Consider the following 24,466-nt stretch of genomic DNA (forward strand, 5'->3'; position numbering starts at 1 on the left):
ATGACAACAATGCTATCTGAGACTGGTTATAACCAATCAGGAGTCAATTCACAAGCGGCAATGAAGCTGATGATGGAGCTCTGTGTTCTGGGTCATATCAGGTCGATGATGATGATGATGATGATGATGACTCACATTGAAATACATCTGGTCTCTCTTACTTATCCAGCAACCTCAACTATGCCTATAAAGACAAAAGAAACCTACGTGGGGGTACCCTTATCTGCATTATTCTGAAAAGCTGACTCACAAACATGTGTGCCCACATTCACAGTTAGAACTAAAGAATTTCCTCATCTTTGACTCTTTCTCTCCAGGCTATAAAGCCATGAGGACACAAAACACTCCTTTGATACGTCAGCCACCATCTAAATCCTTGAATTTTTAGGTTGATCCCACTTATACAAAAGATTGGTCATAAAGCATCATCTTTTTATCTTTTCATTTCATTTCATCCTCTCTGAATGCTGTGAATTACACATTAGAAGCAAATCACACATCAGAAGCAAAATTCTTAAGTAAAAAGAGAAAGAGACCAAGTGAAAAACCCAGGCCAGCAGTCTGACTCCACCACATATTGCACCCCAATATTATGAGGTTAAGCCTCTACATTGCTCATCTGCTTTGTGTTTAGAAATAACAAATCCACACCAACAGTCTTAACATTGCCAGAGTTTTGTCAGTGTAGCTGATGTCTCTGGTTGTTTTCACACAAACAAGAACATCAGCACTTGAAGTACAACATGAGGTAAAAAACAACAATCCATCTGTTATCTCTTCAACTCAGTTATGTTATAGGCTTCATTTGATTAAGATTGTCTTGTTTTTTCATCTTACTTGAACATAAAAAGTATTGTTTTCTTCCAGGTGCAGTTCTTACAAATCCTGGCAACAAGGCAAGTGGGACAAGTGCCGAGCTGGACTCTGTTCTGTGACTCAGTTCCCACACTGACCATGAACAGTGTCACTTGGAATGGTGCAACAGATGCACAGAAACATGTGCTGACAAGAAAGGGTGGCACAAGTTCAACTATAGAAAGGAAATGAAGTGGTGGGGTTGTGTTCAGACATTAGAGAAACACATCTTAAGCTCTTGATGGCTGACATTCAAGTCCATCATCGATAAACGATGCAGGCTGTTGACAGGATCAGTGAATTTGGTAAAGCCTTACAGCTCTCTTGAGATGTGTCAGGTTCCTCAGTTGGGATTTACCATTATCTGCTTCTCTGTAGGTGTTATTGGATCCATTCTCTCATTTCCTGCTTTTGTAAATAATTTTCACAGACCTCTTTTTTTTAACCATCAATTTACACTCCCAGGGCCACATCTACTGAAGGATTGTGTCAGCCCAAATCTGATTGTAGTGTTAGATATCTGCTGCCGGGATCCATCAAATAGGTCTAACTATAAGATAGAGAACAACTATAATAATATGCATCATATGTTGTTTCTCCTGGAAGTAGTGTTTTTTTTTATAAATATGATTTACTCAGGTGTATAATAGACAATTTACTACCAGAATTTACTTGTCCTGCAGAAAAAGGACACACTGATTTTCCATAGATGGCAGCTCTGGGTGTTAATACAGAAAAGGACTGTCATTAAAAGATATTGTGTGGTCGAAAGGGGAGAATTTCTTTTTGGCATTCAGCCCTTTTCAACATGCAATGACTTCTGTGGCTATAGCTTATTTAATTCCCCATTTTCAGTCCAGTAATCCATCTTTCAGTTGGTTGAACATAGTTTAAAACTCCACATACCTGCTTGCATATGATTCCAAGTTCCAACAGTCAACTGTGTCAAGGCTCATATCAGAGCATGTTTAAAAACCAGTTTTTAAATTTTAGGTAAACCAGGAGCACAGTGTTCTCAAAAAAAGTCTGGAACAACAAGGACTGCTCGTATAGATGGCCAACATGTAAAACTGAGAACCATGCGAAAAGGACCTTAGTCAGAGAGGTAACCAAGAACCTCACTGCCACTTTGACAGATCTCCAGGACCCTTCTGCAAAGATGGAACCGCTCCATCAATTAGGTCTGTATGGCAGAGTGGCTACACACTAACAACTCTTGTGTAAAATACATGACAGCCCGCTTGGAGTTTGCCATATGGCACTGAAATTACTCCAGAGATTTTCAGGTTAGATGAGACAAAAACTGAGCTCTGTGGAAGAACTCCAAGTCCCATTTCTGGCAAACCCCAAAAACTTCTCATTATTTTACTAACACCATTCCTGCAGTGAAGTATTGCTGTGGCAGGATATCACCATGGGGTTACTTCTCAACCACAGGCTCTATGAGACCTGTCAGCATGAAGAAGAACTGTAAACTCTGCCTAATTCCCAGGATCTTGAGTTAAAGTGGCTTAGATAAAGCCTTTGACTGTCCCTGAAAAATGGAACAAACTGCCAAAACTTTTGACCTGACAAAGATCCAATTTGGATCAAAATGTTGCAAATTAATAATCTCTGTGTCATGGAGTGAGTGTTTGAGCACTGATGTGTTTAGCACAGGCTGTCCAAATCCAAATAGTGAAAGGTAAACCTACCTAAAAAGACCCTCAAATGCAACTGCTGCCAGAAAAGGCTTCCACAGGCTAGTCTACACTTATACAGATATAATTTGATTATGTAGTCATTTTAAATACAGCTACACATTTAAAACAAAACATTGAAATAAATAAATCTGGAAATGGGGTCTGAATATTCTGTGAATTGCCTGTATTAACAAACCAGACTGACAGCAAAGAGTGGTAAGAAAAAAAGAGGTCATCTGAGGCCACTGTCTGAGCCAAGCAAAGCTTCAGCAATCCAGGGTACAGTCCTAAATTGTGTTTTTACGCTGCACCTGGTACCAAATTACTACCAGTTTTTGTGCGATTTTTAGCTCAGCTGGAATTAGTTTTTAATCTTCGATGGGACAAGACGTGTCTTCCAGACAGCCTCTTTCTTTTTACTTTCCTCTACCCCTTATTTTCTCCCTCTCCCCTCCTTCTCATCACTCACTCCTTTCATCTTCCAATCCCCCATTTGGTCTGCATCAGCACAGGGTAAGATCACAGCACAGAGAGGAGGGCACTAGATAAGAGGCTATGAAAGACAGGGAGTGCAGTAAAAGACTACTTATTTTATAGTTTCATGGGTCTGCCTTCTTTCTTCCGTTTGCATTAGAGGGTTTTATGGGGAACTTCGGACCACTTTAGTGATAACTTTCAACTGGCACAGTTGCAGTAAGTCCAGAGTTCAGTTGCCAAAGATTCACATGGAAACAGACACAAAAATCTGAAGCCATACTACAAAAATTTGTTGTCTACATGAGCCCTTAGACAAATACACAAAGTGACTAGTGAGATGTGTTCCACACACTGCTCTGTTGAAACAGCCTTTAGTGGCTATAGAGATGATGATAGATTGACACAGTGTATACAACACAGAGGTCAGTCTGCAGCCCTTTCAACATTTTAAAACAGCCTGTCTCCTCGGCAACAAGAACATCTATTTCTTCAAGATGCTGGATCCAATTTTTAACTGTCCTTTATTTAGGCTCCAAAGTCCATTGACAAATGTTTTTGCTAAAAAAATTCACATTTGTTATGGAACATTATAAAAAGAAGAAAAATATGCTTATTACTATTTTACTTTGTGTACAGCATGAATAATAATGGCAGACTACTGGAAAAGCACAACAAAGAACATTTTGAACACTACATTTTACAAAACAAAAGCACTAGTTTCAGGAGTATTTGTTAATACAAACGTGAAATCTCTCTAAAAATGCAGTTTGGTCTATGCAGAATGGTCTTAGTGATAACGCAAGACAACACATAAATATCTATACTTTACTTTGTAGTAGTTAATCTTGTGTTTACTCTCCCCCCCCCAAGACAAAAAATGTGATACATGAAAGAATATTAGTTGGAATAGGCCCAAACAGATTATCATCTGGAATTAAGCTGGGAAAACAATGACGAACTGAGCGCCACAAACTCTGGAAAACCTAAACTAAATAATAAACATTACTCTTCATCATATAATGTTATTGTAGCTGGGGAAACCTAGAATATAAAAACAATGCAGGGAGATGTCAGCACTGTCTGTTGACATTATAAGAACTAATTACATGTCCCATGACCAGAATACTGATTTGGCACCAAAACAAATAATTAAACAAGCAACTATCTGCACCCGCTCCCAGTGGGGAAAGATAATTGTCATTTTGCTCCTACTATATGTTCAGTTTTCTATAGCTAGATTTTGACTCATCTTCTCTTTGAAAAACAATACTTTAATTGAAATTTTGGCAATGCTGTTGGAGTATTAAGTCTCTGGCCAGATACATCCACATAATGAACAAAGCTCTGGCAGAGGAATGCCAGTCAGGCCACATCAGTGTGGATTTTGGCATTTGATCTCAGTGGATTAAATCCTGCAAAATGACACAAACATGACAACAAAGAAGCATGCTCACAGCTTACAAGATCCTTGAAGAAGTCATATAGTGAAAAAAGATCTGTTTGAAGCTGGAAAAAGCCTAAGAATGTGACAATTTTTGTTTTAGGTAGTGGATCTAAATGAAGCCAAGATTTGACCCGAGGGGCCACATGTGATAGTTAATGTACTCTGAAGCAACTTGGTATGGCATTTAAAAGACAGGCATAACCACAAGTTTACCACAGGAAAAATAAAAAAAAAAAGAGGAGGAAATAGTCTCAGAAAAACAAAGAAAGAGAGGACTGGTAGGGTGTGAACGCCAGGTTACACCAACATAAGTTCAGCAGCATTCTGCCAAATTACAAAAGTAGTGACATCATGCATGGACTAATTCATTTAAGTCTGTGTAATCTAAATAAATTAAAACATTTAAGAAAACATACATAAGAAAAACATCAGCTTTTTATTGTTTGTCTTGTATTCCAAAGGAACTCTGTTCCAAGATACACTAGAGCAGTCATGATAAGGGCATTACATTAGATTTGTGTGTTATTTGTACCAAACCTGCTCCAAGTGATTTATCTCCTTGAATAAGTGCTAATGCTACTATCATGCTTGCTTTTAACCAATTTCCTGTGAGTATCTATGTGATTTTTGGGGGTTTTTATTAGATGCACTGGTTGATTTAAAGTTGCTTTGCCCTTTTTAAGGGTCTTTGTTCTATGAAAATATGAAGATAACAGACACTGCTATTGATGTGTTCAACTGCATGTGTATGAACAAGTCGACCTGCATCAAGAGGTTCAAAGAATAAGTTGTTCTGACTAAATGTGCAAAGTTAAATATATATTGCCAAAGCAAATATAAAGTATGAGCTTCAGAAAAAAAGAGGAAAATACATTTTTACTGGACTCAACTTCCAGACACTGCAAAGCGAACAGAGGCCTTGCTTCAGTCTTTAGTTCCCATACCGTGGGACACGGTGGTGTCTGTTTAGCAAAAAACTAAGGCTAACACATCAGAAATTATAGCTTCAGGCTGTGTTAATTTGTTAATGCAAAATGCCTATGCCCAGGCATAAACCTCACAGAGCAGCTAAACCTGACAGAGCAGATGGAAATCTGCAAGAGTAGTTCATGAACTCATACAAATAACTGCTGGAAATGTGTACCGTGGCACAAAATCTAAGCCAAACTCGGGCCAAAACTTGTTTAAGATCCTAAAGAGAGACAGAGGAATGCTGCTGTCAGGCTCAGCAAGCAAGTCATCCAAGGACATGAGCATACATGTGTGTTTGAGCATGTGAGGAAGAGAGGGCGTGAAGATATGTGGCGACTACCTCAGCGAAATGAAAAAAATGCACAGAGCTTAACAAGCAATCAACAATAAAAAAAAAAAACACAAAAATCCCCATATAATGCAGATGTATTTACACATAATAAATGTTTGCACACAAAGATGGCCAATAGCATCTTGAACTTATAAGGCAACTAAATGATTGAGATCATAATCAGACTATAAAACGAAGGACTGAGCTGCTGAAAGCACACGGCTCCAGTTGGTGGGTGGTTTGCAACTCCTCTCCATCTCTTTTACATATTATAGAAAATTAGAGATGATGAGCTTAATTTTTGAGTCTATCATTAGAGTTCAATTTGTTCCTTAAAAAGTATTGACCTTATAATCTCCTTTACTACTTAGCAAATAAAAAAAAAAAGATACATTTACAAACTGGATAAATAGGTTTTTACTTTCAATATGTCATCAAGCTTCTCAAGTCTCCTTACTGGCATATCTACAGAGAAATATTATTCCTCTTATTGGATATGAGGCAGTAAAAACCGTGACAGTAAGTAGTTATGTGTATGGTGCCTTCAAACAAAAGAGGCTGTGTATGTGAGGGTGTATTGTATAATACCTCAGAGACATTGAAATTTAATCTAATTTAATCTGGAAAGTTATGTTGCCATTTTACACTCTGCAGTGATTGCTGAGTAAATGTAAAATGATGCTGTATATCAATTATATCCAATTTTGAACAGATTGTAGTCAACTGTTTTGGCAACACCACCCTGCCAACATGATGCTAGTGTGGTTATAAATGTAGCATAATATGAACTGAAGAGGGGTCAGTGACTCACTGACTTCTTTCGCTTAAAGAAAGCATGTGATTCATCATCTTTAGGAACAAATAACAATGTATATTTTTAGCGCTGACTCCAACAGTGAATATGTGTAGCCCCATTCATGACAAAACAACCTTTTACAGCTGTTACATAAAACACCTGTTGTTCCAAAATAACAGAAAACAGAATCACCAGCAGACAGCCAGCGTGAGACAGAATTTCCTTCCCTAAATCCTTGCTTCTAGACAAACAGGATCAGATCATGAATGAGAAATTATAGCCGTCTACAGGCATCCATATGTGGCCTGCAACGGTCGTACACAGACCAGCTCGGCTTTGATCGAGACTCAATTTGGATCCCAGAGGAAAGAACAGAAAAACAGGAAGGACCTCCAGTCCAAAGACAAAAAAAGGAGGAGGGAAGAGTAGTGAACGAATATCACAGACAGCAGGGACACGAAAACCATTAGTGGGAGTGTGTAGGTGTATGTATCCATGAGTAAGAGCTGTTAGGGGCTGTTGGTTGCACATTTTTAACTTGTGTACAATCAGGTATCTCCAAAAGTACAACTTCTTCTTGTAGAATCAAACTGGTTTTGTTTCTACAAAAGTCACTTTCCAGTGCTTAGAATCGCTGTCTGGTTGTAGGACCCAGTTTGGGCCGAGCTTTAGCTGTCCTACGGATGGCCTCACATTTTACTTTTTACCCTTTCAAACAAGCCATATTTGAAAGTCTTTTTCTAATGGTACTGTTGTAGAACTTAACTGTGATTGAGATCAGGAATGATGCCAGAATACTTTAAGCCCTGCTAATTTTATAACCAGGTATGTAGAAGAATTTTTTTTTTTTTTGGTTTTATTTTTGTTTTAAACTTGGCCTTAATATGTGAGGGTGTCAGTTATTTTTCACATGACCATGTGTTTATTATGTCTAACTAAATAGAAGAGCATGCTGAGGGATAAAATTGCAAAGAGAAAAATAAATAAAATAAAAAGTAAATGAAAAAAATTATATTATATATATATATATATATATATATATATATATATAACTTAGAGTAAATTAATGTCAAATATCAATAAGGTGTTGCACCAAGATTAAACGAAGCTTAAAGATCATACTGTAGCTTTAACCATCACAGCAAAGGTTTGATTCCAATCATGCTGTCATGCATTTAATAACTGAAATTATGGATTAATGGTTGTTTTATAACATCTGCTTAGTTTATAACAAATGCACTCTTACCTGTCCATCCTGACTAACATGCACCTGGTGAATTTGGAGGTTCCCCTAAAATGAAAAAAGGACATATTAGTTTACCTACTGATGCATCACTGTGTGCACATTCAGATTGCCAGTTTAAACTGCACAAGTAAACCCATAAAGAAAAACTAATAAATATATAAAGAAATGAGAAAAAATACCACATCCAATTTGCTTGTTTGGCCCTCTATTAGCATAAACCAGCGTGGCAAGTTAATAACTTTGTCACAAGGTGATGCAAGTCAAACAGTTTTAAGCAGATCTCCTGATCAATTAAATGCAGAATGTCATCGTTGACATCTCTGCCTATCCCTGCATGCACAGGCAGCACTGACTTACACAGCATGGAGAAGTTGGCAGTGTTTACACTATTCATAATAAGAACTGAATGATATGCATTTGTATTCAAGTCAACAGCTGTATTATTTCTGGCTAAACTGAGGCTTATGTAAACAAAATTAATCTGCTTACAATGTAGTGACTATTCTAAAAAAAATCTGGAAGCCTGCAGTGATGTTAACAGAAACATATGAGGAAAGGACGTCATCCGAGCCAGCCTCAAGTTTACGTTTTTCTTTTGCTAATTGCATTTAATATATACATGCAATACTGTCTGAGCTGTCATGAAGCCAGAGAGCAGTGCAATCCCTGAAACAGCTCATTTCCTTTGCAAGCACATTAAAACCAATTTCTGTGATAAAAGAGGCCTATTCCTCATGAAAACACATTCTTTGAGTGGCAGTTGGCAGAAGAGGGATTTTGTTGCTAGGCTTTGAACTCCAAAAAAAAGAAAAAAAAAAACAAATATCATGAAATAGGAAGAAGAAGAGAGGAAAAAAAGATCTGGGCTCAGACACAAAGAACAGGAAAAGCTTAGAGGTTTCCTGCCTCCAATTTACTCAGTTTCTCTCTCTCTCTCTCTCTCTAAGAAATGAGAAAAACACTTGGTTAAGGTGTCAATTGCTTTAGCACAAATGTCAATCTGTCACACATGTATGGCATGCATCATTTACAGTATTTGATTACATGTACATGTGCACACAGCCTGGCATCTTGAAATAAATCTCTCTGCAGCATCCTTGAAAAATCATTAACATTGATGCTGATGCAGGAATTCCTCTTATGCAGTTAGTGTCTTGGTATGAGCTGAATTATGATTTTATGAGCAGGTTGTGTGTGCATGCATTAAGGTCTGATGAGAGACATGAGTCACTTGAGCTTTATGTGGAAACACAGCCCTCTGCATAAGCCGTTAGATATACTGTATAAACAAAAACAGATTTGACTGAAACTTTTGCTTTCATGTCTTAACAGAATGTTTTTAGGTACTGCTTGGGAACACAATACTGTTTTCATCGACCAACAGGAACATGCAACGCTCAAAAGGCACATCCTGTAAATGGTAATGATTCCTAGCTCAATTATTTAACTGATTTAATGGATTTATTCCTTTATGTAGAGGTAAACTAGCTTACAATCTGAACTTTTAATAAAACATTTATAAATCTGAATGCTGTATGAGAAATTGATGTAATTAAATAATGACTTTCATAGAGACGTTTCTCTCTAAGTAGAGTCCTGGTTGGCAGGTTTCATTATGCGCTGTAATGAAATTTGTATAAATTATATTTCATCACCCAGACAAAAAAATAAAGAAATGTAATTGTAGAACCAGTTTGAAGGATTAAAGTACTTTCAGGCAGTTGTTGTACAGACCCTAATGATCGAATTTTATTTGTACTTAGGGACAGCAAACTCCAACTGGAACAAATCATTCATAAAAAGACAGTTTATCATCCAACAGATGAGATATCAAAACATTTGAAGGGAAAATATTTAGCAAACCCTACTAGAATAGGAAAAAAGACCAAAAAATCTGAACTTACCAACTGTTTAAAGAAACAACAAACTCCATAAAGCCTTTCTTAAAATGCCAAACAATAAGTCACCTGGGCCTCATTTCTTTTTGTTCTTTTCCTGCTGAATTCTACAAACAGATTTGGCACACACCTTCAGCATTACTCAACAAACTAGTTAAAATTTAGAGTACAAAATACCACCCACCAGATAAACAGAGCTGTGATAACGATCTCATTTAAACCAAAGAAAGATCAAATTAATCTTGTTAGCTACAGACTCCTTTTATTAATGAACATAAACCTAAAATCATTTGAAAAGCTTTGACAACAATAATAGAAACAGTGACTTCTTATTTTAATCCACCCCAATCAGACAGGCCTCCACTAAAAGAACAAAACAAATTAAATTATTTACCCCAATCAATATCTCTCCTCAATCTCAAATTATTAACCTGCATCACAGGGTGCCAATAAAGCATTTAACAAGGTAACAGGACATTTCTATTCACTCTACATAAATTTGGCTTTTGCGAGTTGTTGATCCAGTGGATAAAAAGTTCACACACTCCACCCAAAGCCACCATCATATCTACACATCTCCCTCCCTATCTGCAGTTGTTATAAAACCCCTTATACAATATGGCAGAGAGAACAATCCATAATATTTTCAATGCAAAGCAAATTTATTAATGAAAATTAATGCTAAATTAGTCTATTTGATTATATTTTGTTACACTTGCCAAACCCAACCAATTTAGTTCAGGAAACAATTCAAATGATGATTAATAACTTCTCAAAAATATCCAATCAACTGACATAAATCCTTCCATTTTCAAACAATGCCGTGGATTATGCAACTCATATCTCACTTCCCAAGGGTTGGAAACGTCAAGCACTTGGGTATTAACATTTTTTTTCCTCTTTCTTCACAGAGTTATTCTCATTTTGTTTTACCGTCCACATCCCAAAACCGTAGAAAATAATCTTAACCGCTGGTCAAACTTTCCACTTTCTCTTACAGGATGAAAAGCAACAGTAACAATAGAAATCCTCCCACAGACAGATTAGCTACTTCTTTTCAATGCTTCCCGCCACTCCAACAGAAAAATTGCTTTGGTTTCTTCAAACTTCAGTCTCAAAGTTTTATTGGAAAAATAAAAGAAGAATAACAAGTCCTCTAACCGACAAAATAAAATAAATCTGATGGATGAGGCATGAATCTTCAAGTTCATATGAATATTAAAGATAATTTTAAAGCAGTCAAAGAACACCAGACACTATATAGTCATAAGTCAACCAAATTACAAACCATCCACAAACTGGCATTCCCCACAGCAATGCAGATGCCACTCATTTTCTTTCCCACAAACATTAAGCATGAATTAACTGTAAGTTATATTTAGTTTGCAGACAATTGATTTTGAGTTACATATTTCTTGAAAAATTCAATATGCCAACAATGACAGTTCAAGAAAACTGGTGAACTGTTTTCTTTCCTCTCTCTCGTGTGCACATATCAACACTTGCCTCACTGTCCTGTGTGATCTGCACCTCTTCTCCTTGTGGTACCTGGGCAATGTGCAACTGACCCTGTGGAATCTGCAAAGCATATAAAGGACAGCAACTGAGGCAGGAAGAATTACACAAATCTGAAGAAGCAATCATCATTTCGGGAACATCTGCTCATAATTATAGAACAGTTATAAAGCTTGATTTCAAGAAGAGAGAATTCTGGCAATAACAATTAAAGGCTTCCCCATTAAATCTAATGAGAAAGTGTGTCCAAACTTTTGACTGGTAGTGTATGAAATGAGCTTTGCAGACCAGTCATTATTCCAGGTGTGCATCGGCGTGAGTGGTTGTTCAATTTTTTTCAGTCAAACCATGTTAATAATCAACATTAGCTTTCTTTAGTTGGTAAATTTGCTTTTGTAATTCATACACAAAGAAAAGAACTCCATGTTGAACGTACCCCAGCAGTGACAGACAACACTAGCTGTTGTCTGCATTTATAGACTAAAACTTTAAACTTAAAACTAAGATTCAATATAACCTCAAAACCTTTATCTATGATTAGGGCAATTTAATTAGCCCTCTGCTGTGCATTAAATTAAATATTTGGGTGATTTCAGGGAATCTCTTAAACAGCACAACCATCATGTTGAAGTGAGCCTGAATGGGACGTACAGCCACAACATCGGTTCAAAACCAGCCCAGCACTAAGCACGATTTACTCCTTCATTGATTTAAGCTGATCTATTTTTCCCAAGAATGGTTTAAATGCCACTGTTCCAGTACATTAGTATTTGTACTCTATGAAACTCTTACAAGTAATCAGTGGGGAAAAAGAGGAAAAGATAAGGTTAAAATACATGTAAGAAAAATATTGTAAAGAGGAAAACAAATCTGCTGTCAATAAATAAAATTGTATTGTTATGGATTTAGATGGAGACTGGGTTATGAAACTCACCACCTGAACTTGGCCGTCTTCACCAATGCGGTGGAACTGGACCTGCTGATTGGCCAGCGCGTAGTGCAAGGTCTGCTGGGTAGCAGTCTCAATGTGGGCCGCCTCATCTGTAATGTTTTCCTCTGCACAGGACGACAAGCAGTCGGCTCAGTTGTGAAAAATAAAACACAACTGATTCCAAAACAAAAATAAATTAAGACAAAGTCTCTAGAACAGACACTGCCAACACAGTTACAGAAAAAGCCATAATAAACCTTTATAAAAACACAATCTGGCTAATTTCCATGACAGTTGCTGGGTGATGTCTTGTTTTCATTCAATCAGTACCTAAATATACAAGAGGGATTTTCAAGGTCCATTCAACCGAGCAGGCCAACATAAACTCAAGTATTCAGTCTAAACACCCACTAATCCATGTGTCATGGGCCTTTCATCAATACCTACAAATCCACGCCAACCCAAAGATATATAATCGGGTGAGACACCGACACAAAACCACACCATTTCTTGTAAGATATCAGAATAAAAAGACATTAAAAAACACTGTTTAGGAGAAAGTAGATTAATATTGCAAACAAGAGATGCCTGAACGTTACAGGAAAATTTAGTTTTCATTTTTATAAATCTTTCATTTTTATAGCTGTGGTCTATATCATGTACATAATTCTCTCCACTTTCATTTACAAAATGAGGAGTGAAAAGTCCGGTGGCTTGTGAAGGCTAAATAGCTGGTCTGTATGTAATGGTTTGTTGATAAATTATGATTTTAAAATCAGAAGAACTGCATCCTTTCAAACCATTAACATATAATTTGATTAAGGACACAATGGCTGTTCACTCTGCTGGTGGATACGCCATCTGAACGAGTATTTGTGTTGAATACTCAGGGGTGTGTGTGGCCTAAAAAGGCAGGGCCTGACAATCCACCCCTTGTGTGTATTCACAGGATATTTGGGTTTCCCCTGCAGTCAAACTTTTCCCTGGTCAGAGGTGAGAGGTGATAGCTCACAGGGACGGAAGGACAGCAGGCATTGTGTGCAGATTCTGAACATCTGCTGCACTTTGGGCTCAGATCATGAAATAGCTTTAATACAGATGAAACAAAGAGGTTTTGGGTTCTTTATGACTGAATGCATGAATTGAAATCCTGAAAAGCAGGACTATTCATTCATTCTCTGTACCGCTTATTCCATGACAGGTCGCGGGTAAGCTGCAGCCTATCCCAGCATTAACAGGTGAGAGGCAGGGTACACCCTGGACAGGTCACCAGTCCATCGCAGGGCCAACACATAGGGGACAAACAACCATTCACACACTCACTCACTCACTCACTCACTTTTGAATCATCAGTTAACCTAACATGCATGTCTTTGGACGGTGGGAAGAAGCCGGAGAACCCGGAGAGAACCCACACATACTTGGGGAGAACATGCAAACTCCACACAGAAAGGCCACTGCCCTCAAGGTTCGAAGCTCCCCCCAGCCGAGAATCGAACCAGCGACCTTCTTGCTGTGAAAAGCAGGACTATTTAATTTTTTATTTTTTTTTTTTTGGTGCAAAGCAGACATTTTATCATAAAAACATCTGAGTAAACTGGGTAACTTGAAGCTCTCATGACAACATGCAGTTTCCACTGTGTAACACTTATAAACAGCCTTTAGGTGGACTAAACCATAAACAGTATTTAAAAAAATAGACAAATCTTTGCCTATCTATACTCCTCTTTGAACACAACCATAATAAAACTTTAGCTGTTATAACAATTAAGTAAACGCTAACTGAACTTTCCAAGTTGGAAAAAGGAAAACACATCACACATGCTACTTTGATATTTCGTTCTGCACAAGTTCAAAGTTGAATAAATCAGATCTGATTTTGCTGACAGCAAGATTAACAGAGCTTTACAACCATAAGTCACGGACTGCTTCACTGAAAGAAACAAAACCTTAAAAACCAACGGTGCTGTAAGCTGCCTCTTACCAAAGCAAAAAAATAAGGCATTATTTTCTATGTGGGTCTGTATTTGATTTTCGCAACTATGCACCTTGTTTAAGTAGGAAAGAACAACAGAAATGTATCAAAGCTTACAAGCTGAATAAGACAACTGAGAGTAGCATTCTGGTAGTGTCTTTAACAGAAAAACTGTATATAAAGCATAAAAAGTGGTTTGAAGAAAAAGCCATACCTGTGCATACACGCAGCAAAATTCACAGGAAATGAGTTGCACTCCATATATGTGCTGTAAATATGTGGCTGCAAAATACCTAGTGCCATGGTTTTGACAAACAAAGTTTTACAGTTCTCTAATAAATATATCTACTTTACCTGCAGATGTACTGCGTGGTGCTCGTTTGGAGAAGCTCTTGACTGCCAGACTCTGGCCACGCTGCTTACGTCTCCAGGCAGTCCGACACTTTGAATCAATGCTTTGTTTGATCCGGTACCAGTCCGACTCAGAGATGCCAAACTTATGGAATAAGTGACCTGTGAGGATATTGAGAAGTTAAATGGTATACGAGGTAAGGTGGACATGTTATGAGTGAAATCCTAAATAATAATAAAATCTGAGGGTTGTGCATAAACTATATCTTATAAAAAAAAATTGTATAGAAAGCTTCATGGTAGGTTTAAGCAAACTTTTTACATTGTCAGCATGCTTGATAGTGCTTACCCTTTGCACTAGAAGTAATTTGTGATAATACTTGAATACCAAAAGCATTAGTAAAGTAGAGGTAAAAGTAAAAGTAGACTTAATGCTATCTTTGAACTAGCAGATATATAAACTAGACAAATTAAAGCTGTCTACTGTAACTGGATATAGAACAAGATATTTTTAATAGAACTGCTCCATCTGTAACCAATGCCTAAATTTTTTTTTTTTTTAAATGAAGGAAAATTCTGTCAGATTCTGTTTTCTTCTCCACACCCATTGGCAAGTTAATACAGGTTGGACTGTCCCTCACCCGCTCCCTGAAGATATATGCAGGTGTATTTAGTAGCTGTCTACCACACATTCTAAACTGTTTAAGAGGGCAAGAACCACTTGACAGTTCATTTCTATGTAAGTTTGCAATGCAGTTACAACCTTTCCAACCTAAGGATAGAAATTAAGAAGGAGGGAGTGTTAAAAGATATGTGATGTTATGGAGATGACAGCATACACCAGCCTTTTTGCACCTGAAGGGTCCTGTAGAGGCAAGAAAGGCAGGTGTTCCTTCATTACTTTTCAATATTTTAAGAAAGATAGAATGAGTCACCTAAAAGTAACCTGGCTCTGCTCCAGCCTCTACATACCCGTGTCAGATCAAATCTGCACGTAACTACAGATACAAACTTCCTAAAAGGTAACCAATAATACAAACTCATTTATATAAAGTTCAAATAGAAAGCCGAAACCCAGAGGAAAAAGTCAAGATTGTTTTTGTCCTGCTGTGATTTTTGTTACAAAAAGGGGCATAAAAGCAAGATTTTTCAGTGATGCTTACACAAGCACCACTGATAATGAATGACAAAATGAAGATCACTAGAAAGGGGAAGCACAATGTCTGACTCAAGTGGTCAAGCACCATCCAATCATGTGACATGCTGTCCAGACAGTTTAAAACCATTTTATGCTCACATACACCATATTTACAAAAAAAAATAAAAATTATTCTCTGGGGTATAAATCGAACTCTGCAGGAAAGGTTGCAGCTGACAAAGCCTCTCTTAACACTGTAATATGAACCCAATAAATTTAAAATATATGACCAAAGAACTTGAATACAGATCAATCTGTCTGCCATCTAAGCCTCAACTTTTCTTAATCAGGAATCAAAGACTGCACTAAATTAAGACTGCCTCCATTCAGATCTTTCTACTAGACATGTGCATGTCATCTAGAGTCTGGTATGTACTAAAATGTGTTGTACATTAATGACTATGAGCAATGATGAATGCATGTTGTAATTAGCTACCTTGGGAATACAGACTGTTGTCTATTTCTGTCTTATTCAGTGTGGCTTTGTAATGGAACAGAGATGAACTGTGGGAAAATCTCAGATAGGTCATTTATTGTTGTATGGGGGGGGAAGTTTTAAACTTCTGCAGATCAAAATGTTTTAATTTGATTTTAACAACACAGACATCATCACGTAATGATCATGAGATACACGCCATTACCAGACAATGGCTTTGCAGTTACTAAAGGGGTCATTTTACCAATTTAACCATCACATAATGGCAAACAGCTCACTTGCAACTGTTGTGGCAGCAATCAGCTCAGTTGTATTGGAATAAAAAGTTATAGACAATGGATGGAGTGATCTTGTAGCAGCTCCTATGAACATGAAAAGTAGACATTTTTCTCTGTATCACTGATCAATAATCCCAAATTGTAAATAAAAGCCAGTTATGGAATATTGTTTTCTTTCATGGGACTCATGCTGGAGTTAACAGCACTCTCTCCAAGTACTTATTTTCTAAGATTTTATCCTGTAATTAATTTTGTATTCTTTAAATCAATTTACATTTATATTTTGCACTGTAACACTTTTTAAACCCCAGGTGGTTTTCAATAAGAAACTTTTGTGTACCTTGATTACGAATAATAAACAAACAAATCTGAAATAAAGTGAAGCAAACCCCTGTAAGCAGTGATAGGTTACAGCTTCAATACTCACAGCGAATACCATAGATCATGAGCGGGTCTAGTTGCTTCTTTCCATGTTTGCCCTGCCCAGAGAGATTTGACATGGCCTGAACCTCTCTGTGAAACAGGTAGTCCAACAGTGTCAGTGCCATTTTCTCTGCAGTGCGGCAGTTTGTGCTGATATGAAGCATATCAGCAGGAGACACTGGACAGCGAACTCGCATCTCTGCGTTGTTCTCGTCTCCCAACCAGGTACCGCCTGGATAATCATCTATTAAACAGAGGAGGGACAGTTCTTGTTCAAACACAAAGTACAAAGCTCTCTTTCAGTAAATCTGTTGTCAGTGTGATGTGGGGCAGTTGTTAAAATCTTAGCCTGTTAGCCAAATACATCCAGTCTGTGAAAGGTTTTGTTCACAGGTTGCAAAGCACTTTACAAAGGTACAGACTCTGGGTATGGTGACGTAATACAACAGCGCACCCATGTGGTTATACAAAAGAAGTGAGCGTATTCCAGCCAAAACTGTTGTTTTCTCACAGCATATGTGAGCTATTAACAATACCACACAAGCAATGCATGAGACCAATGGTACCATCGATCTAATGCTGACTACCACATTTCCAAAACCTTTAACCAAAACCTTTTACTTTACAAAAAAAAAATGACTCAACCAACAATAACAGCAAATACAGAAACAATGTGGACTTCATTTAGGTTTGCACGATCAAAAATGAGCTCATTCATTCTTGGCACAGTCAAAAGCACTGAAGTAATCTTCTAAAACCTTGAACAACCAATCAGAGCTTGCATCAATAAAGAGAGACAGGAATAACATACCAGAACAGCTTAGTTTGCATTATATATGAAGATAAGAAAGTCGTATAATCCATATAAAACACTGCATTAATTAAAAAAAATGGAAGTCTGAGCAAAGTGCAAGGTAATAATCCACCAAAACTGCCTTGTGCATTGAAGAGTTAACACAAAGACCATTGATGTTTGCTATACTTAATGTGCACTGCTGATTTGCCTGTTTTGATATAGATCACAAGGCCATGTTGGTGCAGATAAGCCATGAAAACTGCAGTTTATTCTGATATAGTAAAAGAAAGATGTGCTCATGACAATGATGATGTTAGTCAGGATTCACAAAAGGTGTCTGTAAACAAACACAGCACAGCTGATATATTCGTCCATATCCACTTACAGGCTAAAACGAAAAAGGATTAATATGCATGTGTGGATCTGTATGTCTATCAGCAGCGTGGAGTCGTACCTTCTGAATTGAGTGTGATGAGTGTGATATTTGGGCCATTTTGAACACCACTTGACTGACCACCATTAGAAACAGTATCACTGGCCTCCGAGCCACTTTCCTGTTCCTCCTGACTCTCTTCAGGACCCGGCACCTTCACCAGGATTGTGTTCTGACGCTTTCTCGTCACTGTGCTGCAAACACAAACACTTCATGTAAAACACTGACAGACCCTGATTGTTTGATCTGAAAAAAAGCTGGTTACAGCTTTATACAGTTCACTACAAAAGTGGGCTACTCACTTGCTAAGCAGATTCTCCAGTGGAGTGTCTTCCTGGCTTGAGCTCTTTTGGTGTTCCCTGTTCACTATTACATTTGTTTGTGGGACAACACTAAAAGAAAAGATCAAAACAAACTAATAATTGGCAAATAAATAAGAAAAAAGTTTTCATTTTGGTTTTTTTTGTAGATTACTGTAAAAAAAAAACAGGTGAAGCAAGTCTGTAAAGCAACTATAAACAATATTGGTCATTTAACCCGTTTGACTCACTGATGGAAAATACATAATGGGCAAATAGCAGGAGCTTACCATCGCACTTTGTTCCAAGTTTGAGTGGCACCCTGTGGTGATCCTGCAACCATAGGAACCTGGATAGGACTCTTAGCACATGGTACCATGGCTTCAAGTTTGCGTCCAAGGGCTTTGCATGTAGCATCTAAGGACTGCAGCTTTGACTCAATTGCTTCCAGGCGTTGGCTGATTGATCCAGTGAATGAAACCAAGAGGTTCTGCAAGCACAAAAAATAAAACGAAGCAAATCAACAAGATATTCCGAAAAATTAATGAACCATGTCTATCAAATTATAAAAAATCATAAATAAATACAAATTCCAAGGGATTTGAACAGCTTCCTTTTTACACATATGTGGTACCTTGATAAAAGATAGGTCTTGGTTACTGTTGTTATTCTCCTGGTTGTTGCTTAATTTCCTCTTTTTCTTCTGTGGTTTTTCTTCGTCATCTTCATGATTGTCCAGCATGTCTGGTATGAATTAAACAAACAAACACCCTTAAAACAACACAGCATTTACCTTGTTTGATTTCACTACAGAGCATCTAGGCTGAAGATTTCCAGTTAGCAAGACTACTGGTATGTTCTGAATCCCAATTTCACGTGTAATGTTTCAATAATTTGAACACACTTAGCTTTAAGTCAGTTAGCCCTAAAACTACATTTAATCTATAATGTGAGATCTATTACGGATTAAATGTCTACATTTATAGTGCTGCAATTGCCAAACAGAAAACTAGATTTTATATGGAAAAAAGAAAGAAAATGTCATGTTCTGCAATTCACTCTATCCTAAATAAAATGTATAGAAAAAAGACATTTATTCACAGAAATCTTACCAGAACGGCCCTCGTGGTCAAACTCCTCCACTGTTATTTGCACAATTTCATCCAATTCTTGTTCAGACATAGCTCAGTGCTGAAAAAGAACAGTAGTACAATATACATTGCTCTTTTAAGTAAAACTGCTTCAGTCATCTCTGACTCCATATACTACTACTTCTGATCAAGAAAGGCTTTTATAGTGAAGGGCACCAAAGATGCTCAATTCAAATGATGTTTTAAAAGCGTTAAATTGAATGAAAATCTAACATTTTTCATTAAAGAAAATCAACAACGCCATTTACAAAATCTCTACCTGCTGTCCTCTTCCAGTGCATCTGACTGGGCATCAAAACTTCTGCTTCAATCAACACTGACAACAATAATGATTTCACTCATATTTTTAATGTAAAACCACAAACCAAGGCACCTTTTCAGCTTCAAGTTTATAGATTTCTTTTATCTCTTCAACCACAAAGCACATGATCATGTTACTGGTAATGCAGCCAAGATTTTGGTGACCACAATGTAGTAATGTAGCAGCAAGCGATGATGAAGGGCTGAAGATGGAGCTGTTAACAAAACCTTTGCTATTACAGAGTGAAAAAAAATGTTTTTTGACATGAGCTGTAAAAAAAAATTAAAGTGACATATACACAACATTCTTTATGCCTACTGAAATTACAGAGGTACAACCAAGCTTTGAAGGTCCTCATAAGAAAGACCAGACAATATGCCCACATTAATAATAGTGATATTCCTTTACTAATGTAGAAAACGATCTTTGATGAAGTCTGATTTGTTTGAGTTTTAGTGAGAAAACCTCTTGTTAAAGTTATTTCTGGGATACATGTTGGAATGAGTCTTTTTTAATTATTATTTTATGCCATACACTTAGAAACGTAAATACAAATCCTGTTTTGTTTTTTAAACCCAACACTGTGATAGATACCAATATCAACATTTATGTTTACATCAGTGTTACTGATGCAATGATGATTTTTATACTAAATTACTCTGACATATGTTTTATGATTTAATGGTTTTTCGGTCTATAAGACCGTTAGAGTTTATGAGTATATGATTATGATTATTCAACCTTCTGCAGATTAATATTTGTGGCCAAACCAGTCAAAAAAATACTTTGCATGATAAGTGACAGCTGTCCTGGATATAAAAGATGCTAACGTCTTTACAACTTTAGGTTAGCTAACATTAGCTCTGGGAGCTGCATAGACACAACCAGTTTTATACTTTCTACCATCCTGTGCTATAAGAACTAAGCAATATAAAGAGGTGCATATAAACACTATTAAAAAGGCTTATTAATGTTTGGAATTTGTTAACGTTGCAGCTACTTAACTGGGCGGTATCCCTCAACGAACTACGGGCGGAAAATGAATTTATCTTATATGTATAATGTAATGCTACAGTAATGTTTATGTATCCTGTTTATGTATGTTTGTTTTTAACATGCATTTTAACAAAAATCATTCTACTTTGCATCTGCTATGCAGTAGAAACAAGTAGCTCGTGGCTAATGTTAGCTGAGGCGGCACAATCCGATTTGTGAGCTATTTAAGCTAGCTTGGTAGCATGCTAGCTAGGCCTAAAGGCCGCTGAAACGCAATGCAAAAATCATTCAAAGTTGAAGGGATCAATTAAATATCATTTTGACTCGGATTCCTCGGCCACTGCTCACACACGACATGTGCACCACCTTAGATTGGGTTATATTACCGTGTGAATGACGAATTCTCGTGTTGTTTGTAGAGATTCCGATAACGGCGTCGTTCCTCGCGAGAGATGAGTCCGTGCCTTCGTGCGCTTCTCACTTGAGGGTTCCTCATTCAACAAAGGCTCAGTCATCACCAGACAGTAGAGGCCGCGCTACAACTCCTGAACAGTTTTAGCAGGAGAACTGGAGAGACATTGGGGAAAATCTCTTCACTTTATAATTTAAGCGGAGAAAAGTATTTGACTATGGTTGGCTGGTTATTTTATGACCTCAAATGACTGTAGGGATTATTGAACCACATATGGCACTGTCGTGTAGTTAAATTTAGGATACTTAGGGTAACTACGCAGGTAACTACGCAGCCCAGCTGAATGTACAAATTTACGTCAGAAAATTAGCTTTACTCTTAACATTAAATTTTACCAGCTGTCCCAGGCTGTCAGTAGTCGCTTGTCAAAAGAAAGGAAAGAAAAAGCAGAGCTATTAAATCTTTTAAAAAGAGAGTGACAATTTTGCATAATCGGAATGGTATTCCAGAAGAGAGTAGCTGAAATATTGCCATACAAAATCATACTTGTAAAAAACTGATATTAAGAGTATAACTGAATTCATTATTAAGTTACCACAATTTGTCAGATTTCTTTTTTATACATTTCAGACTTCAGATACAGCCTTCTCACTGAACGGTTCAAAATATGATAGTGCTCAGGGATAAGGATTGGGACTAGAAGACAGGTCAGAAAGGAAGAAATTAATCTACCAGCAGGTAGAGCCACTGTTTGAGTCTTTTGTGTGTGTGTGTGTGTTTGTGTGTGTGTGTGTGTGTGTGTGTGTGTGAGAGATGGAATATATTACATGAACTTTCAGCATGAAATTTAACTTTTTTCACAAATTCAACCAAAAAAATTGAATATCTTTAACTGTTTGTGACACACACACGTGTCTATGTATATGTATGTATATGTACAAACATGGCCAGGTCATGTTTGTAAACAGGTCATGTTTGTAAATGAGAACTGGCTCTCAAACATTTTTTTACCTGGTTAAATAAAGGTTAAATAAAAAATTATATATATATATATATATATATATATATATATATATATATATATATATAAACAAAACTCTACCTTCACCCACCCTCCTATCTTCCCTTGGTGGCTGTTCATCTCAAGCTCTGGTCCTCCTGGGAGCTGTTCCTAGGACTGCACTTATCTGGATGGAGATGTTTGATGTTTCTCCAGGTATCCGTTGGAGCCACTACTCCAGCATGGGGGACATGGACCGATGACCACGGGTACTACTAACAATATATGGGCACTCACAGCTTTAAAATGAATCATGATTAATCACTATTCTTGACTGAAATGTATCAACAGAAAGTAAAACCACTTCTATGACCACCAAACATAGTTAAAACAACAAATGAATTAAAAGACCAGCTACACAAAGTCCGAAAACATATGTAAACAGAAATGATGGCTCCCTGTGTCCACTCGATGGCATGAACACCGATAATAACTCCTCTACTGAAAGCACAAATCTCACAGATTCCAAAACTGTTTCATCTCGCTATGACCAAATTCACCAAACCAGAGGCAAAAGAAGGCCCAATTTATGCTTCACATTTGTAAAACATATAAAATGTCTTACCTTTGCTGGTTTGCCTCAGAATAAAACAGAATTTAGTAATATATATATATATATATATATGTTTCTCATTGTCTTTTGGGAGCAGTTCCCCCCCAAAATCACAATTTTCTGGCCATTTGAATCAGTTTTGATGGACAATAGAATAGAATAGAATAGAATAGAATAGAAATACTTTATTAATCCCTTTGGAGAGTCCTCAGGGAAATTTGGGTGTCTGTTCTTTTTCTTCTTTCTTAAGTGCCAGAAAGAAAACTTCTCATTTTAATAAACCCGCTCTCTACCAGTCATTGTTACAGCAGGACAAGACATTGAGGAAGAGACATGGACTGCAAGCCTCTGCATGTGGCCAGTATGCAAGAAGTTTGGAAACAAAATAACACAGTTTTGTTGTATTATAATTATCCCAGCCTCCTTAATCACTAAAATTGAACCGTGATCATCCAATCAGTAAAGAAGTTATTTTCATTCTTTGTTCATCTGCATTTAATGCTGCTGTGACTGGTTACTTTGGTGACGACTACAGCTTTTGGGAGTCTATAATCTCTGTGCTGTCGCCTGATGGCAATTTCCACCATATGGTCCGTCTAAGCCAATCCTCATTGTCATCAAAATAATCTTTTTATTATTATGCATGTCAATGCTGAAAGCATGAAAGCATACATATTACTATTCTGTATATTTATTCCACGATATCTTTATCAAACGTCTCCAGTTTCCTGTGCAATTTTTGGCACCCAACTTGTTGCACAGCTTCGACCCCCACAAACAAAGTACTGCCACCACAACTCAGCTGGATACACCAAAACCTAATAAATGGGGAAAAAAAGACATCATCACCATCAACCAATACCAAGGCAAAGCAAGTTCATTAGTATAGTACATTTCATATATAAGATGCTTTACATAAAACATTAAAAGCATTACAGCTGGTGCAGGAAGCATCAAAAAATGCATTAAAACAAACTTTATAAAGAAATAAAAAGAATCAAATTAAAGCAGAAAAGCTCAAATAAAACAGAAAAATGCTAGAAATAAAGGTTCCAGTGTGAGAAATTAACAGTTGTTTTGACAAAAGGCTGTCATGGATTGTACGATGTGAGGACCCAAATGCAGGCCGGAGAGGCAGGAGGCATTTTTGAGCACTTACATAAACGACACGAGAGACACAACGGAAAGAAGACGGATGATCTGACAAAGAACAACTGAAACCAAGGGATATAAAAACAGTGGTGAACTAACAGTGAGCAGGTGAAGCAAACAAGCAAATCAAACCAGGTGTACTAATGAAAAGGAAAATAAACCAGAAAGCAACACACCAGAGAAGGAACTACAAAATAAAACAGGACAAGACAATGAACACAGGACAGTAAAACTAAACCACAAACACACAGACCATAACAAAGGCAGCAAATAGAAAAGTTTTAAACCCTGATTTAAAACTGCTGAGTTTCAGCAGACCTGCAGTTTTCTGGGAGTTTGTTCCTCATGTGAGGAACATAAAAAATGAACACTGCCTCTCCATGTTTAGTTCTGACTCTGGGAACAGTAAGTAGATTTGACCCTGATGACCTGATGGATCTGGTTGCTTCATAACAAACCAGAAGATACACTGCATGCACAAATGGATAAAATGTTGAAAAATGTA

The 24,466-nt window shown here is 37.2% G+C and overlaps 1 protein-coding gene across 1 annotated transcript in view; it reads right to left on the minus strand.

The window, feature by feature from the left end:
- LOC121647575 (BTG3 associated nuclear protein) overlaps positions 1-21,452 on the minus strand; it is a 35,549-nt gene extending 14,097 nt beyond the window's left edge. The window contains exons 1-11 of the mRNA XM_041997117.1: positions 21,171-21,452; positions 19,449-19,527; positions 18,971-19,080; positions 18,627-18,826; positions 18,340-18,429; positions 18,059-18,231; positions 16,813-17,052; positions 14,477-14,635; positions 12,151-12,272; positions 11,208-11,279; positions 7,804-7,848 (exon numbers count right to left, since the gene is read on the minus strand). Of these exons, the coding sequence (XP_041853051.1) occupies positions 7,804-7,848; positions 11,208-11,279; positions 12,151-12,272; positions 14,477-14,635; positions 16,813-17,052; positions 18,059-18,231; positions 18,340-18,429; positions 18,627-18,826; positions 18,971-19,080; positions 19,449-19,518 (1,281 nt within the window). The 5' untranslated portion in view covers positions 19,519-19,527; positions 21,171-21,452. The remainder of the gene's footprint in view (positions 1-7,803; positions 7,849-11,207; positions 11,280-12,150; positions 12,273-14,476; positions 14,636-16,812; positions 17,053-18,058; positions 18,232-18,339; positions 18,430-18,626; positions 18,827-18,970; positions 19,081-19,448; positions 19,528-21,170) is intronic.
- Between the last annotated feature and the right edge of the window lie 3,014 nt (positions 21,453-24,466).

Source organism: Melanotaenia boesemani, chromosome 10 (genome assembly GCF_017639745.1).
Source record: "Melanotaenia boesemani isolate fMelBoe1 chromosome 10, fMelBoe1.pri, whole genome shotgun sequence".
In the NCBI taxonomy this organism is placed as follows: domain Eukaryota; kingdom Metazoa; phylum Chordata; class Actinopteri; order Atheriniformes; family Melanotaeniidae; genus Melanotaenia; species Melanotaenia boesemani.